General features: G+C 32.6%; 2 protein-coding genes across 2 annotated transcripts; both read right to left on the reverse strand.

The window, feature by feature from the left end:
• Nucleotides 1-118: 118 nt before the first annotated feature.
• LOC122600037 (chaperone protein dnaJ 10) lies at nucleotides 119-4,583 on the reverse strand. Its single transcript, XM_043772681.1, has 10 exons — nucleotides 4,458-4,583; nucleotides 3,369-3,482; nucleotides 3,024-3,083; nucleotides 2,828-2,910; nucleotides 2,511-2,676; nucleotides 1,910-2,039; nucleotides 1,628-1,786; nucleotides 1,350-1,522; nucleotides 603-683; nucleotides 119-410 (listed from the first exon to the last, which is right to left on the reverse strand). Exons 2-10 carry the CDS (start codon nucleotides 3,453-3,455, stop codon nucleotides 330-332), a joined length of 1,020 nt encoding a protein of 339 aa, XP_043628616.1. The 5' UTR covers nucleotides 3,456-3,482; nucleotides 4,458-4,583; the 3' UTR covers nucleotides 119-329.
• A 2,918-nt stretch (nucleotides 4,584-7,501) lies between these two features.
• LOC122599993 (TATA-box-binding protein) lies at nucleotides 7,502-12,478 on the reverse strand. The gene is made up of 10 exons (XM_043772624.1): nucleotides 12,280-12,478; nucleotides 11,698-11,781; nucleotides 10,581-10,668; nucleotides 9,690-9,761; nucleotides 8,893-8,943; nucleotides 8,576-8,620; nucleotides 8,391-8,483; nucleotides 8,037-8,138; nucleotides 7,871-7,944; nucleotides 7,502-7,775 (listed from the first exon to the last, which is right to left on the reverse strand). Coding segments are annotated over exons 2-10 (603 nt in total). The 5' UTR covers nucleotides 11,775-11,781; nucleotides 12,280-12,478; the 3' UTR covers nucleotides 7,502-7,774.
• Nucleotides 12,479-14,641: the final 2,163 nt, after the last annotated feature.

The raw sequence follows: 14,641 nt of genomic DNA on the forward strand, positions 1-14,641 counted from the left end.
CTCTGGATGAAGGAGACGTTAAGTGTGGTTATCACGGTTGTAAGAGAGAAGGAATATCTATTACCAGTCACTAATTAGGTAGGTTCTCTTTAAAATGAAGCTAGTTAGAGTACAAGTCTTGTACCAAGTTCACAAGTAATACTATTACCCTCAAACTGGGTTCATGTTACATATTGAGCAAGTAGCACTGTAGCAATACTATATACTAAAGTTTGCCAGCGCAAGAATAATACAGACCATATAAACTAATTATAAATGCATACAGCAATTCACTAAAATAATTGACAAATGGATATTGCATACTCGATAACATGAAACCGGTGACCAGGTTACTTGGATGAAGAAGCAGCATTGACATCTGTGCCTTCTTGGCGCAAACTGTTATCTCTGCGGTAATTAGACTTGGCACCCTGAAATCAGATGGAGATATTTGTGTATGACTTTAGAAACATGTACTTATATGAATGCTATTGAATACTTGGTTCTTATCACGATTGCTTCCAATTTATGTAACCTGAGAATAGTATGGAATGCAATCCTCATTTTGTTCCTTCTGAATTGAGTTCATACTACAGTGGACAAAAAAGATGTGATTAACTTACTTGAAATATCGTTCCAAGCTTCTTCATTCCCATAGCACGTTGCTTGAGTTCCTCTTTTGAAACCGTTGGATCTTTGAGCACCTGAATTGGAAGCACATTATTTGCCAATGGCAGGCACACAACATTTATTTGATATTCTAGACGTTAAATTCTCAACAGTTTTTAGTTGGATAAATACTACTCGTATGTCATGCATCATAGGGCCCCTTTTACAGTCTTACTACAGATTGAGATTTCACGATTACATAATCATACTGCAATGCACCTCCAAACTCAGCCTAAATCTACAGCCAGATACCGCATGCATAATACACGATTTAACGTATACCTACCGCAATAACTGTGCTTTTGTAAACCAAAAAAATCTGTGTTTTTAATTTTCAGTATAGGCTAGTAATTTTTAGTATAGGCTAGTCAATCTACTGCGGGCAATAGAGAACTTGAGCAAAGATATGAATCAGTGGTAACATTTTTTTGACCCATTTTACTCATTGGTTGAATTGGGTTATAGTCTACTTTAATGGACAACTCAACTTGATATGGCTTAGTTTCTTTAGAGCAGTAGTAAGAAGATGACCCATTTCAAACCGAACCAATTTTGACCAGGTGCCCAACTGGCCCGACCCGCACATCTGGCCATCTCTAATTTCAACTCAAGGTTCAGACTGCCAATAATGTAGTTATTTTCCATAAGACATGCAACTGCGACACAGATACATACACACAGATGCATAAACATGAACATACCGCTTGGCAGACACGAGATAAGGTTGTCTCAATATCTACAACATTGATTTGCCATAGGGAGTTGACCATTTGGTCTTTTTTTTCTTCAATAGCTTTCATTATCTGCTCTTCCTTGGCTTCTGAATCATTCAACTTCTTCAGCTCCTCCTGAATTTGTATTAAAGATACGGCACCTATATACACAAAAACAATAAAATTTCTAGGGTCAATTTCATTTTCCTAATAACGCAGCAACTTTTTCATCTTTTTTACTTTTATCAGGTTACAAATTATCGAACCTGAAGCAGCTGAAACTTGTGATTTCACCTGGTGTCCCTTGTCCCTTACCCATTCTGCAATAAATGGGACCTTCATATAGCGTTTATCCTTTCCAAGTTCTCTTGCAGCTTGCCTTGTGTAAATGTATCCAATTGTATGTAGCATAGCCTCTCCAAAAGCTAAAAAGTTATAGCAACCCTTGGTTACAAGTTCACATCTCCAACAACAATAAGTACAATTGCCATTGCGGCAAAAACATCCCATATTGATAAAGTTGTCTTAAGGGATGTAAGGAAACATACCTGCTTCTGAGAGCTGGCGAGCTTCTGTTGTTGCCCAGTCTACAAATTCAGATGTCTGACCTTCAACAAATGGTCGAAGACGATTTTTCAGATTTGTTATGAGCTTGGTTTCCCTCTCCTTTTGAATTTCCTATAAAGTAGAAGAACGGTAACTGATATAGCATTGGTAATTACAAGAGGTGGCAATTCCGATCAATGTACTTATGAGGGAGTCATTTCAGGTAATGTTCTATATCTAATGGGTCAATTCAGGTTATGTTTTATCTCCAATGGGTCAATAAAGGTGAATCAGAAAATATAGCTGACAGGGAAACAGGTCAAACACGTTGAACTTTCAAACTCGCTTAAAGTGTCTTATTAATGTGTGTAACCATCTAAATCTTTTTTGTTGAAAATTTAATTATTATTGATATCTATATGTAATCATATTTGACGGAGTAGTTGCTTGAAATAATTTTAAAGAAGCCTTTTAGAGTCAACCAACCAGACCCGTTTTGACATGTACATGCCTATTTTGACCCATTACCCCGCCCACCTGATCACCCATGTTACCAACTCTAGCAATGGGTTTCCGTTTAAGTATTGGTGTAAAAATGCATACCCTCATCCTCTCTTGCACTTTCATTTTACGAATTTCAGGGACCTGTCCCTCTTCTTCAAGTTCAACCGACTGTATGGAAGCCATATAAAGTTGTCCAATATAATCCTCAAACAAATCGCTTCCAAAAAGCATGCCAAAAACAGTTGCAGGATCCACCATTGAGTCACTGTAACATATTATAAAAAAACCAACTCAGATGTAAGCTCTCATATAATGTAAAAAACAATGGAAAGAGGCATAGCTTAAGGTGTATAGAGATTCAGAATACAAAGAAACAGAACAATCATTAGTGCAAGAAGATAATGTATCACACTTACTCCTGTACTCCTGCTTTTCCATTTTTGTCATATGCTTCACGCTTCTCAGGATCACTTAGAACCTGATAAGCCTCTCCAAGGACCTTTGTGAATGAAAAATATACATAAATGTCATATATACACAAAATTTAGAAGTGTGAAGCTTGGAATAATCCAAGCAGAAAAACCATAAGGATAATTAAGTCCAATGCCACACCTGAAAATTATGGGCAGCTTTCGGATCTCCAGGATTTTTATCAGGGTGAACTTTCCTTGCCTTAAGAATAACATAACAATTAGAAGTATACATTGTTATATGTGTATTGAACCAGGGAATCTCGATTAATATTAGCATCAGTACTCATCTCCAAAATAGATGCTTTTTAATAGTACATCAGAAGCAAATTGTGAAATGTTACTACTTTGTTCAAACACAAAGCGTTGAATAGATGACAAAAAGAATCACACGTGACACATGATTCGTAGCATAAACAACACATTTTTTAATGATATCTAGGCCTTTAACGCTTTCTTAAACAAAAAGAAAGAAAAAATAACATACTTTGACATAGTACGCCTTTTTGATATCCAATGCTGATGCATCAGTAGCAACTCCCAAGATGTCGTAATATTCTGTGTCCTTAACCATTGTTCAGCAATCAAAACTTTTGTAAGGCTGGTAAATAGAAGAAAAAGAAAAGATAGCATGATAAATCAAGAATCATAATGCAAAACATTAACAAGCGCATCTTTGATACCTAACTCAAGAACATATATATAGATCCGGAATCACTAAAAAACAAAATTGTATCGATGATACTTTAACGGTGTTCATAACAGTTGCAAGTGATTACCGTCAGTTTAAAGATATGGGTCACAAGTCAGCCTGGCCACTAATCAGCGTGGATGGTTGATCAACACTTACCATTTGGCAATCACCAAGTCACCAGCTTAAGTTTGGAACTTTGCATTTCAGAATAACTTAAAAATCATCAATTTATGAAACTTACTTTCAAATTCGTCGACTAAGGAAACATATTACAGAGTACCTGAATTCTTCAATACAAGACTACTTTTCCTTAACTGATAAAACTATAAGAGAGCTTCCCAAAATCGAGAGTTGGCAAAAAGTAAGTTTTCTTAAAATGCATTTCTATCGTATTTGTACTAAAGTCACAAATCTCCTAATTGCTGATAATGCATCTTTTTAATTTAGGTTAAGGCAATTCCCAAACCCCACAACCGCGTTACACATTACCCCACTTGTTGACTGGCCAAACAAGACCATCACAAGAAACACAGTCCCTAGATACCGCTAAAGGCGGTGCGGTGCGGCCCTTCGATTTCCAAGTTCAACTTATTCTCTAATATTATGACTAAGCATTATTTACTTTATTTTTTAAATCATAAGTTAATAATAATTGTGTATACTACCCTGAACACCCTAGCTAGGATATATATATATACACATTCATTATATTTGCATATATATTCAAAATGTAGCTCTAGTTTCAACATTGTCTGATAAACATTGCATATCGAAATTAAAATTGACATGTATGCATACAAATTAAACAAATTAAATTTAAAAATAATACAAATTACATGAAATTCTAGATTATAAATCTATATATATAATAAGAGAACTTACAGATTTGGGAATAAGGAAAGATGGAAGCAATATGAGATATGTTTATATGAATGAAATCAAGTTTTGTTTACAATCAATCAATTTTGTTTTGATGAAAACCCCACTTTCAATGATTCGTTGTTCTGTTGATATATGGAATGAAAATCATAAATGGCCCTTTAATTCTTTCTAGAGAAAATATCACAAATGGTCCCTGTGGTTTGTCACATTCGCATTTTGCCCCCTGTACTTTACAAATGGTCCCTGTGGTTTGTCACATTCGCATTTTGCCCCTGTACTTTTTTTTCATTGCATCTGATCCTTGTCTTTTTCGTTACCAGAAGCCCCTGGCACTAACTTATGTTAAATTTGGTTGTTAAAATCCTTCACGTGCAAACCACGTGAGGATATAATCGTCTTTTTAGCAACCACAGGGACTATATATGATAAAAACCTTTTTTTAATTAGCAAAAATATATATAATATATAATATATAATATATATATATATATATATACGTAATTATATGTTGCAGGAGGATCCTACATTCCCATATTCCCACACAAACACAATTTGTTCTATCCCTTTAAAAACATAAGTTATCTCCCATATTCTATATTCTATATTTACAATCTGTTCATCCATCCATTCAATTTATATATAGAGATACATATACTTGTGGGATATATGTATCTTTTCTTCTTTTTTTTTTTTATCTATACAGGAAGTTATTTTCTCTCCAAAACCCACTGCCGGAATAACGCGCCGCTGCCATCTATATTCTCTTGCCGGAAAATGCACAAATATCCCACGATCTAGTTATCCCCCTTCCATTTTTATCCTTTCTCTCCATTCTTCTTTCCCTCCTTTATCTTTTCCTTATTTTCTATTCGTCGGAAAACGCGATCTCGCCGGGAAAAACTTTTCCTTCTTTGGCTACAGTATCTGACAACCAGGAAAAAGGCCCACCAACCCTTTTGCTTAAAACCGCCTCTGCTGCTGGCCAGCGGAAAACCCATCCACCGGAAAAGGCTCATTCTTTTTTCTTTTCTTTTTTTTCGTTTTTATATGTGTATTGGGTTGATTAAGATTAAAATAAGTGTATAACCATCTCTTTTGATTGGCCTGATTCAAGCTCTTCAAAATAATCAATGTTCGAGATTGATCATTAACCGAATTGGTGGTGTCTGTTTTGTTTATTAAATATAAATAGATATATATGATACTGGTGTATGTTTATATATATATATATATGTGATATAATTACACATATAATATAGTGTGTAATATTGAAATAGAAATAAAGATATTAGGAAAAAAATGTAGGCCGGATTGTAGTGATTGTGGTGGTGGTTGAAGAAGAAGGATGAGGTGGAAGATGGGTGTTTTTTTTTATGTTAATTTGAAAATTATACCCTTATTAATGGACTTAAACTAACAGAAGTTAGTGCTAAGGGCTTCCAGCAACGAAAATGAAAAACGCAGAGACCAGTTGTAACGAAAAAAAAGCATAGGGGGCAAAATGCGAATGTGACAAACCACAGGGACCAATTATGACATTTTCTCTTCTTTCTATCTTTCAGTTTTTCACCCTTCACTTTTAGTGTATGCGTAACAGGGATATTTACCCCAACGTCAATGGCTTTCCACCTCGGAGCGGTCGTGTCAACCATTACCTGGCTCTCGTCATTCAAAAATGAAGGTGGGGTCGTTTGACTGTCTTCGGTTTGTCGATACCGGATTGTACATGGTGTCGTTGTGGTTTACTTATTGGGTATTAAGTATTGTTAGGTCTTGTTTTGAGTTAATCTTATGAAAATAGTACTCGTATTATACTTCGTGTTTCTACCTTTATCTGATGCAATGCAATAATTTTATCTTTACTATTCGTTTAGATCAATAAACATTTCTCCTCTTGCATAGAATACGGTAATAATCGACTGTGTTTGTCTTTATTTTTTTCTTTATTAAAATTAACTTTGTTTTACAAGTAAATTAACGTTGCCTAAATAAATAGTCAACATTGGTTGCTTCAAAGTTTGAATCAAAGGAATAAATCTGGAACTAATTATACTTAAATTTTGCTTTAAAATGAAAGAATGAATGACCCACTTCCATTTTCAGTTGGCATATACTATTAATTTTATTTTTTTTATATCATAATTTAGTGGTATTTGCTTTCTTTTTTACTATGAGAGACGTCATGTTGTCTATCAATATTCAAATGTTTTGGAGACTTTGATGGAAAAATTCTCACGTATGCTCATTACTTGACAAGTATAGTGTATTTTGTCATGTACCTTTAAATAAAATGTCACATCAACATTTCGAGCATCCAACTAGCTGTGACTTATGACGATTATCCATCGATCTTCTTTTATCAGGTATAGTAATTTACGAAGAAAAGGTTCATGTAAACCTATGTTTTCTCCTTTTAAAACATAAACACTTTTAAGTCAAGTTAGCGCAAAACTAATAACAGGAGGGCGAAAAATGAATATCCAAAGATATTACAAGGATCAACTCTAGCTTCATATGTTTATAAGTAAAGTATGATTAAACAAGTCCCCTTATGCTTAACCGTGTCTCATATGGGTCCATGTGGATGCCTTAATAGCGTATATGCACCGTGTGAAACATCGTGCTTATTTGTTTATTCAGTTTTAAACTTTCAATCACCCACGAAATTATTTGTTATTATTCTACACTCCAATTTGTTAATCAAATTCATATTTTACATATACAATTCAAAATTATTTGTTATTATTAGAGAGTTTTTGCTTTTTAGAGTTTGAGTTGAGGTATAAATTGTTAGCAAATAATTTCAAAGAAATGTTACCCTCAAGTCCCTAATACTCATATAATCGATTATTATTAGTATATAAAATTTCTAATCGATAAAAGTATAAACAAATAGTTTACAATAAACACATAATATTTGCCTATATACATGGATATGAATAAGTATGAGCATACAAATTATAACAGTTTTTATTCATGCTCAAATATGGTTACCAAAAATGCAACATTTTCTGGCTTTAAGTGGGTATAATTTTGAGCCAATATCAAAAATCAAAATTTTATATAATGCAGAAAAAAGAGTTGGGTTGTGGACCATAAAAAGTTGCCAAACATGTCTCTTCATATGATTTGAGTTGCAACAATCAATCCTCAGATTCAACGTACATTTACATTTACAGTAGATGATCTGTCTTCAGATAGTCTAGTCTAGTCAAAGTCAAAGTCCCATTTGCATCTGAACGTTTTCAGAAGTCAAACTTGAGCCCTTCTCTGAATTCTCATCCATAACATTATAACACCAAACCAGATATCACATATCTGCATTGCAATATTTATTTAATAATATTTACATTAACAAAATACAAATCAAAAGTGAATAGTTTTTGAAGAGTAAAGGTACTAAGGTGTCATACCACTGCTGATTCTTCCTGAACTCGGTTAACACTGGATATATATTCTCAAATGCGGTGTAAGTCTCATCCCTAACCTGAAAATGCAAAAAAAATGGTTTGAATTGAAAACATGTTTTTGGGAATGATGTAATGAAAGCAAACAAAGACATGGGTCTTTTCGTTGTACCTTGGCTCCTGTTAGCACAATTTTCCCCGAAACAAAAATAAGCAAAACGATTTTCGGTTGTTTCATTCGGTAAATCAACCCCGGGAACAGTTCTGGTTCATACTGTAACAAACAAAAACAAAAACAAAAAAAGCATTACAAAAAGCTTGTGGATGCCAAAAACTTGTCTGTATACAATTGTATTCAAGGCATAAGATCTGGTTTCATTGACTTAAGAAAACCAAGGGGGCTATTCACTATTCCATCAAGCAGTCATTTAAGAACAGAAGATCGTATACCACAAAACATGATAATCAATCGTCACTTTCCTGTGAACTTAGCAGATGCTCAAAAGAATGCATATAAAGAACTTACACTTGAAAAGGCACCATGAGAATATGCCAGGCCTTCGAGTCTAATGGGAAATTTGACATCACATGAACCAACAATATTTTGTATCTTAAAGTCCTACAAAACGAGCAATGTAATATGTTAAAATGCAGCAAAAATAACATACATGATGCAAGATATGAGAGAGAACGAGGAAACAAGAAAAATACCTTAAACTTTGCTGGGAATCCTAGTTTTTGAATAATCCGAGCATACTGAAGATTCAATTTGATGAATAAGACGAGATGACAATTAAATAATAGAAAGGGATACTAATGCTTACTATATTCTTAATTCAATGAACAAGGTACTATTTTTTTTATTTTTTTTTACATTGCTTAAAATTGTTAGCAACGGAAACTTTCTGTACCAAGTAGCCAAATCACATTCTTTAAATACTTCAAAAATTCTATATTTGGTGTTTTGTTTAATATTTTTTCACAGTTAAAATTACTCCAATTAAATACATGTTTAACTCTTCAAGTACCTTCCGTGCAGCTAGTTTCGATTGTTGTTCACTTTTAGCTCCTGTACAAACCTGGAGCAATCACCAGTTCACATGTCATCACACAAGTTTATGGAAACCCAAATCACCAGTCGCCATAAAACACTATATAAATCTTGTAAATGATATATTGAACAAAATAAATGCAAAATGTTCCTTTTAAAAGATTTTTAGTTAGCTATTTGAGCCAAACCCTGAAATCATTGAACTTGAATTTTAAAATTCTCAAAATAAGCTGTACATTAGAAATCTGACTGACCTAAACACTTTGACCCCAAAGTTACCAAACAAGGCTCCCCAACCCATGGGGGAACACTTAGACATGATAAAAAGTCCATTATTTTATTTCAAAAAATTAGACTGGGCACTTCTATTAATCTATCTGACCAGCCAAACAATTCATATCAGCATTTATCATCAGAAGGATAGTAGCTGGAGACGGTAAAACAAATGAGTCGATAGTAGCTGGAGATGGTAAAATGAATGAGTCTGGCATGTTGGCTAACGGGTCAAAAAAGGAATTGTTTTTATTCGACTCAGGTGACCCACAAACATTTTTTTTGTCCATTTCTTTAATGTAGACTATAAATAATTAATGCCATAATTAGGAATTGTATGCATTTAAATTACACTTTGAATGACATTCAAATGCTTTGATCTTTTTCTTTTCTAGCTAATCCTCTATGACCAACCCATTAAAGATTTAGAAGTAAAACTACCTACTCCATTAGCAAATGCATAGAGATTGCCACATTAGTTACGTAAAGGAAGAAACATACCATCTTCCCAGAAGCAAAGATAAGAGCTGTTGTTTTGGGTTCTCTTATCCTCATGATCACAGCAGCAAAACGCTGAAGAACATTAACATAAAAAAGGTAACGTCACTGACAGTAAACACTTAGAATGATCCAGAATCTTTAAATGCCAGTAATTAACGAAAAAGTTTGACATATTTTGCAGCTATAAAGTACCTTTTCCCAAAAAAAATGCAACATTACATTAACGGTAAGATTTCAACCCAAAAATTACATTTTTTCCAAAAGAAACAACACAGAAACATATATATTAGCCACCAAGATATTCCTATCTTTTTAAAAAAATTTAAGAGTTTACTAAAAAGTCAAGCACTTGCAGTTTATGTTCCTAGCCAAATGATGCATTTGTTTATGGATAGAAGTAAGGTGCAATCCAGTCAAACTTTTATCAAGCAACACGAGCTAAACTAAAGATCAACACAAGCTTTTATCACGTTAGAGCTATAAAAATCAAACTTGGGCATATAAGAGATCAGCTCAAGCTTTTATTGAGCTTCACGGGTCCTAAATAATATATATGTATACAGATATATGAGATTTGAAGTGTGCAGATGATGATACTATAAAATTTCTATATTGACTTTTAGACTTATAGAACTTATCATTTATATATAAAGTAAGTATTTTAAATAACTTTAGTTATTCAAATCATTTTATATAAAGTTCAAGCCTTTCAAACATAGTTAAAGCCATATTGAATCTTTATAGGGTCGAGCTCATGCTTGCATCATAAAGGGTCGTCAAGCTGCCCATACAAGCTAAATTTTTGCTTAAACTAGTCCATCCGAGTGCAAGCCCTGTCATGTTCGAGCTTGACTCGACTCGTTTTGCAGCCTTAGATGAAGAAGAAAATACCTTGGGGTTATATTCAGCATTACGAGCTTGCAAGGCAATAGCTTTAAGGTCTAGCTTGCAATCCAGGTTGACTGTGGATACAATATTCCTAGAGTACAAACAATCTGATCATTAGCAATATGATATCTTATAAGAAACATAACCATCATTTTTTTATTATATGCAGAAAAAGAAATGTATTTGTTGGTTCCATACGTTGTTTGACTAACAAAATATACAAAAATGTGCAAAAGAGTTTACAAATGAAATGTACAATAGCAGCAAATTATAACCTCAAAAAAGGAAAACAGACACAAGCTGAACGCATATCCTTAATGTTAATGGGTGTGAAGCAATGTAATTTCATCATCAAGCGTAAACCATGTAAAAACGCTCACTTTATTGGTGGACTCGTTCAAATATGAGATACATCTTGTCTACTTTCAATACAAATGATAGTTTTCAAAACTCTTACTTAAAGCAGTTATCACCTGCGTTGGTAAATAACTAAATAAATTTGGAGCGTTTAAATATGAAGTAGCAGAGATTATTTCAACTAATTGCATTTCGGTGTTTCCAAAGGTGCAAATGGATTGTCATATCAGCATTTCATCGCTCAAAATACATTTTTCTATTTGTTTGTTAGCAAAAAGCAACTCATATTCAATCATGCAAAAACCGTTAACATATACACCATTTTATGATCAATCACTCCATACGTTAAACAACGTTCACTAATTAGTAATTACTCAAAGATAAACTCTTTTAACGTAAACAAAAGATTAAAACTTTTACAACTCCTTAACGATCAACACTTAGCGATAACATTTAACCACCAAATTTCACATAAACAAACATTAATGGCACACCAATCAAACCACACTATAATTACAGCTACATATACACCAAATAGTACAAAGTTGACTAATTTATACACCCAAAAAGGGCCAAAATCTGCACAAATTTCAAAGACAACATTAGGTAAATCTCCATAAAAAAGGGACAACTTTCGTGCACCATACATCTATTTATAATCACATCTCTTCATAATAGATAGAGATAACGATATATATATATAGATACACACACACCCACACACCCACACACATACCACACATTAAAAAGATACTACACTTACTGAAGAGTGGGAACAATCCCAGATGGGTGTTTAGAAAGATCAACTGGTTGACTTCCTTCCAACCCTTGATCAGCCATAAAAGATCTACAAATTTCATTTTTAGAAACAACATAATTAGAATCACAAAAAAGTTTTATTTTTTCATTAAAACAAATCTTAAAAACCAAAATAGACCCATGTAAAAGAACTAAAACCCCATATAGAAAAGTTTAAAACCTTTATATCAAAAAAAAAAAAAAAAGTCTAAATAAACCTATATTAAGAAAAACCTTGAATTAGGGTTTTCTTGAATCCATAAAGAAATTTGTGATCCATTTGAGATTAAGTAACAGAATTAGAAGAAATTATGAAAAAAGATCTATTTTTAACAGTTATAAAATTTAAAAAGCTGTATCTTTGACAGAAAGGAGCATATCAAAATATCTACTAATTTCATTCTAAAATAATAATAATAATAATAATAATAAAGTCAAAAAAAAAAAATTTCTTTATAAATCTCAAAAACCAACATAAACCCACGTAAAAGAAATAAAACCCCATAAAGAAAAACACAAACTTTTTGCAAAAATGGACTAATTAAACCTTTATTAAGCAAAATCTTGAATTAGGGTTTTCTTGAATCTTTAAAGAGATCAGAGGACGAATAAGAGATTTAAAAACAAAAATTAGAGGGAATTAAGAAAAGGGGTTGGATTATTAGCGGTAAGAATTCAAAAAGTTGTAGCTTTTATATATATATATATATATATATATATAGCTTTGTATTTGAGAGGGATTTTGGGAACAAAAGCATTGGGCGGAAATGAGAAGCCGTGAAGATGTGGTGATGGGATATTAGGTGAGTTGGTCTCCGTTAATATATATTGTTCCTAAAATGCCCTTTTTCTCTTTTGTGTTTGGTTGTATTTGTGGGCTATTATTGTAAATTTGGTTGGGAAATGTTGGATGACTGGTGGTGTGGCTTTGTTAGTTAAGGACTAATGGAGAAGCTACACGTGGATAGAATTTTGATGGTGGGCTAACAGGCCTGGTTGAAGATTTGATATTGGGTTCTTATGTTAAACAGCAAAAGGGATTGCATGTTGGGCTTGGTGTAAGCCGTTTTATTTTATTTTCCTAAGTTTTTTTCTGAATCATAATACAAAAAATATCTATACAATTTTATCATCATTACCGTAAAACCAGCATATCGCGTATTAGTAAATTACCATTATGAAATGATCGAAACTATCAATTTTGATAAAGAAGAAAAAATCTTCTACTGACTCGAAAAACATACATCATCATTCATCAATACATTATACATACATAAATAATTTAGAGTACTAATTAAATATAGGCACATGAGTAACTTAATTAGATCAAATTGATTATTACTTTAATATATGTGTTGAACTTTCAACCTCTTACTAAAATATCATTTTGTTATAAATATGTTTGTTTAAAAGTATACAATAAAACCAAAAAGTAACCGGTAATAAAATACTTGTGCGAACGCAATGCAGCAAAACCTTGATATATTAGTTGAGAATGCAAGCCGGATACGATTTGACATATTCTGAATATTGATACGGGATATGGTCACAAATAGGTTCAATGATCTAAAAGGATAAAAGTGTAAAACTAAAAACAAAAAAGTAATCCGTGGTAGAAAACACGAACCGGATGTGATATTGCAAAACCCGAACGGCGGTAAAGGGTGTGACGTGCAGAATCTTAGCTCGCCTAAGTTTTGTTAAAGTGTGCAAAAAACAAGAACTGGCCCATAGTAGATAACCCTAGCGGGGTTACTTTCGCGAAAATATCCGCAATATAATAATAAATAGTTGAGATATCAAGCGAGATGCGATGCATCAAAATGCGAGTAGTGGTATAGGATGTGGTCACAAGAAGATTGGATGAACCAAAAAATAAATATAAAAAAAAGGTGAAAAAACCAATAAGTAACCTATAGCTGGAAAACTCGAACGGTATTACAATGTAGCGAAATCCGAATAGTGACACGGGTTGTGACGTAAGCAAATAGTAACTCGCCACCCAGACGCTCACTGTTCACATTGTGTTGTTTTAATAAAGCATATGATATAGTATGTATATCTAGAGTGCCAATGAGCCTCCGGGTAACTGGCAATTGTTTGAAGATCGTGAGAAAACATCTTTGGTTTTTAGATTTTATCTTTAAGTTTTGGATGCGGCTCTTTAAAGTGATAAGTCTTTAGGCATGGTTTCTTATTTGCATTTTTTGCGATCACATTCTATCTGAGTTGTTCGGGGTCTAATAATCTTTAGAAATCAAATGGTCGAAAAAAATATATTTAGGGTACTAATTTAGTTTGATATTTTATCAAATCGCTTTTGATTGTTGTTTGTTATAAAAATTGGATTTTAGACTTGTGTCAAATAAACGAAATTGTTTATGACATATTAAATATATGTAATTCAAGAAACGATATGAAAAAAAAAACCAGCGAACTTAAATATAAAGAATATAACTAAAATTATGAAAAAACATACTGGTAAATTCAAATATAATTAATGTAATGAAAATCAAAGTAACAAAATGCAATACAGAAACATTGAAGAAAGCGTTTAACTTGTTCGTCTATCAATATCATATCAAGATTTATTGTTGTATTTGTTTCTCAACAACACATTTAAATAAACTTCTTGTAGTTTTTGTAAGTTTTGGTATTTCATGAAAGTTTTGAATTATATAAATAACTAATGATATAATTATTAGTACGTATTAATCCAAATGTTGTAACCTCTCTATTTTTTAGATGTATTTTGTTATTAAATAGACATTATACAATAAAGTATTCTTAAATTGGGTTAAAATGTAAATTGGTGGTAGAAAATCAAGTGTAAATTGATTATTTTTAAATTGATTTAAAGTGTAAATTGATGATGAAAAACCAAAAAATGTGGATTGATTATCTTTAAT

Source organism: Erigeron canadensis, chromosome 5, assembly GCF_010389155.1.
Source record: "Erigeron canadensis isolate Cc75 chromosome 5, C_canadensis_v1, whole genome shotgun sequence".
Taxonomy (NCBI): Eukaryota; Viridiplantae; Streptophyta; class Magnoliopsida; order Asterales; family Asteraceae; genus Erigeron; species Erigeron canadensis.

Coding starts and splice junctions, on each gene's coding strand:
- LOC122600037 (XM_043772681.1), bottom strand. CDS start 3,455: ATGGTTAAGGACACAGAATATTACGACATCTTGGGAGTTGCTACTGAT. Junction 1,787..1,909: donor TCGCCAGCTCTCAGAAGCAG/GTATGTTTCCTT, acceptor ATAACTTTTTAG/CTTTTGGAGAGGCTATGCTA. Junction 1,523..1,627: donor ACAAGTTTCAGCTGCTTCAG/GTTCGATAATTT, acceptor TTGTGTATATAG/GTGCCGTATCTTTAATACAA.
- LOC122599993 (XM_043772624.1), bottom strand. CDS start 11,774: ATGGCTGATCAAGGGTTGGAAGGAAGTCAACCAGTTGATCTTTCTAAA. Junction 8,621..8,892: donor CGAAACTAGCTGCACGGAAG/GTACTTGAAGAG, acceptor TTGAATCTTCAG/TATGCTCGGATTATTCAAAA. Junction 8,139..8,390: donor CTCATGGTGCCTTTTCAAGT/GTAAGTTCTTTA, acceptor TGTTTGTTACAG/TATGAACCAGAACTGTTCCC.